The sequence below is a fragment of the Bombus vosnesenskii genome, unplaced genomic scaffold (genome assembly GCF_011952255.1).
Source record: "Bombus vosnesenskii isolate JDL3184/JDL3185 unplaced genomic scaffold, Bvos_JDL3184-5_v1.1 scf7180000014023, whole genome shotgun sequence".
Classification (NCBI taxonomy): Eukaryota; Metazoa; Arthropoda; class Insecta; order Hymenoptera; family Apidae; genus Bombus; species Bombus vosnesenskii.
Window position 1 is genome coordinate 28,152 of NW_022883334.1, and position 3,174 is coordinate 31,325.

At 41.8% G+C, this 3,174-nt stretch overlaps 1 protein-coding gene across 1 annotated transcript; it reads right to left on the bottom strand.

Annotated features, from left to right (window-relative positions):
* Positions 1-768: 768 nt before the first annotated feature.
* On the bottom strand, positions 769-1,254 carry LOC117239464. Its single transcript, XM_033505024.1, has one exon. The coding sequence runs from the start codon at positions 1,252-1,254 to the stop codon at positions 769-771; it is 486 nt and encodes a 161-aa protein (XP_033360915.1).
* Between the last annotated feature and the right edge of the window lie 1,920 nt (positions 1,255-3,174).

Below are 3,174 nucleotides of genomic sequence, written 5' to 3' on the forward strand. Positions count from 1 at the left end.
TTGATGGTAAGCGTCAACGAGATCGATTTTAGAAAAGATACGCCTACCATACAGATTCTGCGCGAAATCCTCTATGTACGGCGGTGTGTATCTATCCGGAGTGGTGCGGGCCCGATAGTCGCCACAAGGTCGAATCCATCCGTCCTTCTTTAGAACGATGTGCAAGGGTGATGCCCATGGGCCTCTCGATGGCTGCATCGCGCCTTGCTCTATCATGACTTCTAATTTCGCCTTCGCGGCGAATTGAGCCGGCCAGATTGAGTCGATCGGGGACGAGGCGGTGTAGTTTGGCGTGACGGGGGGGTGTCCCCGCGTCGCCCTGTTATGGTGTTGCACACCGTGTCGTAGAAAACTTCTCCGGAAAACGGGCGGTTTCGTCAAATCAGGGAATTCCGTCAGTAGATTGGGATACGATGATTCTCCGTCGATGGTCTTGATTGACGCTACGTCGGTGGTGGCGGCGAATCCCTTTGTCGACAGTCATGTAATCGTATTAAGGAGCCGGTTGTTTCGTGGGTCTACGAGCAACTCATAATGACTCAGGAAGACGAAACCGATGATGGGCGTTTGCACATAGGCAACGACAAAACGGCACTTGAAAGATCGACGTAGTGATAGGTTGAGGGACACGGTGATGGTGCCATCCTAACCCCAACCTAACCGTCGCAATCCCCGTTCCGTTGGCCGCAAACAATTCATAGTCGCTCTTGTTCGCGGATCCGCGTATCTTGTTACGCGGATACACGCTTGTGTCGGCACCAGTGTCCACTAAAAATGAGATTTTCGTCCTCTTCGGTTCGTGTCATCTACTGCGGTCAGGATACGCTTGATGCGAACGGATAGTCGATTCCTCCACACTGTGAGGATGAAATCGTCCGGCGTGGAGGGGTTAGCAAGTTTTCTCAGGTGGTGATAAAATTCAGATGACTTCCTATCCCCCATCTCTTCGCTTTCCACCAACTTCTTCAACCTTACACTGTCCGTATCCGTTAGAATACGAATAAGTTCGCCTTTTAACTCCGCGTACCGTCCCGTGGTTGTAGGATCCGTCATGACGCCCTCAATTTGTTGTAGAAGTCGACCGTCGAGACATTTTCCAAGAGTCGCGAATCTTATCTTGTCCGACGAGATGTCCGCCGTGCGAAGTTGCGTCTCTAATAAGGCGAACCACACGGTGATGTTTGAAGGTAGCAGAGGAGACATAGTGATTGCTACACTAGCTGTGACTTTGCTATCTTCGTTAGCGGTTGCCATTTCTTCGTTCCAAATCACGTCGGATGTCACCAATTTGTGGCGGAATTGTAGAGGATTGATGAAACGGCAACGAGAACTTACTGTTGCAACCTGTCAAATATATTTGAAATGAATTAAATAAATTATAAATAAATATAGATAATGTCCAAAGTCGCTGGTACAAACGCATTCTCAAAGACAGTGTATAATCGTTCGCGGATAACTCGTAGATATTAATCGATAACTGGTATAATTCGTATAACTCGTATAATTATCGCTTCGCTGGCGATCGTGTCCGTTTATTTATATTGGTTGGGGGAGAGCCGAAAAATTCGAATCCGTCTTTGTTCGATGGTTGCACGTAACGGCGGCATTGTTTTACCCGGAGTCTATTTATTCTTATATTACGTGTGTCCTAACGATCTTGATACTCCGAGGCAAAACAACAACATGATTTGAATTGTCCTCTGACTCATGTGCCACTGCAGATCAAACTTGGATGGAATAGCTTGTACTCGTGCATCTCCTTTTATGTTATTTTTAGATTCGGCGAAAGGACAAATGCCTGAGACTATTCACTGTGGCCAGCCGGATGCTTCTGGGTAGAACAAATCGTTAATCTTCGGTTGTTAACTAAAATGGTGCGATACGTATCTCAGAGTTTCTGTTGCAGACTGGTGATTCGTTTAGAGTTTAGAGTACAGGTTTCATAACGACTTCTTGTAACATTTAATGCAGTCGAAACGTTTGTTATGCCGAGCTTTGCCATAGACAATAAATGTTTAGTCGAAGAAGAAATCGTAGTGAGTGTTTCTCGATCGAAGAGTCAGTGAGTATAAAGACACAAGATGAAGTTAAGAAAAAATAAGGGAACTGAGACATATCAAAACGAGAAAGGATATTGATATTGATAATTAACTTTTCGGTAAAATTCGGTATGTTAAGATATATTTCTGCAGATGTAAAGTATATGTTCGTAGAAAAAATGTCTAAAAGTAAGAATGTTGCAATTAGTTTCATTAAAGATAGTAGAACGTATCTATGCTTAGAAATAATTGTGGCAAAGATCGCATTTAGCCACCTGAAATTTGGTGTCAAAGGGCAAGATTGAAGTAACGATTATAGTGGCGCGAATGATGCCAAACAGTAAGCATTAAAATTCTCGCAACTCAATCGCTAATGTAAATGCAACACAGATTCAATTAGAGATAAATACAGTGCACTTAGTTAGCGATTTGTGAATTATATGACGGAACAAATACGTAGCAGAGAAATTCTGTTTCAGACCCGGAGATATTGACACGAGCGCAACGTCTGAAAGTAATTATAATTAGTCTTGAATAGATTTAGTTGCACTTTGATGAGCGAGAAATTTGTTTTCTTTTTGGATAACCGAAAATTTATTTGTATGTTTTATCATGCAATTCATGTATATGCAATTTCCTATGCAATTGAAGACGATTGTTCGTTTTTAATGGATGTTGTAAGAACATTCAGCTATGGTACATATACTATAATAAAATGTAATTATCTAAAAGTAAACTATTAATTATTTCATTTAGAACCTGCAAAAAGTGTTAAATGTTAAACAATTAATCAAGTCTCTTGTTAAATTGCTGTTGATTACTGTGAGTAATTTTCTAAGACGTTAAATTAATATTTCTAAGGAGATATTTCGTTAAGTACTATTAGCCAGGGCTCTTTAGATATTTTTTGGTCCTTAATTCTTTTAATTCGTCGTTTTTTCCCAGCTCTTCCCAGGAAACTTTACGTTTTGACCTTATTTTACTCTTTTTGATAATTTACCGCTGCAACGTCGACACCGCGCCGTTCTTTCGTTCACAAAAGACGATTACACTTTAGAGCTCGTGTCAAACTTCTTTTGTGTTCCCGAAAGGAGATTCCACGTAACGTGCAGCACGCGGTAACGCGTGAATTATT

What these genes read in the sequence shown, in the direction of transcription:
- LOC117239464 (XM_033505024.1), bottom strand. Translation starts at nt 1,254, where the DNA reads ATGGCAACCGCTAACGAAGATAGCAAAGTCACAGCTAGTGTAGCAATC.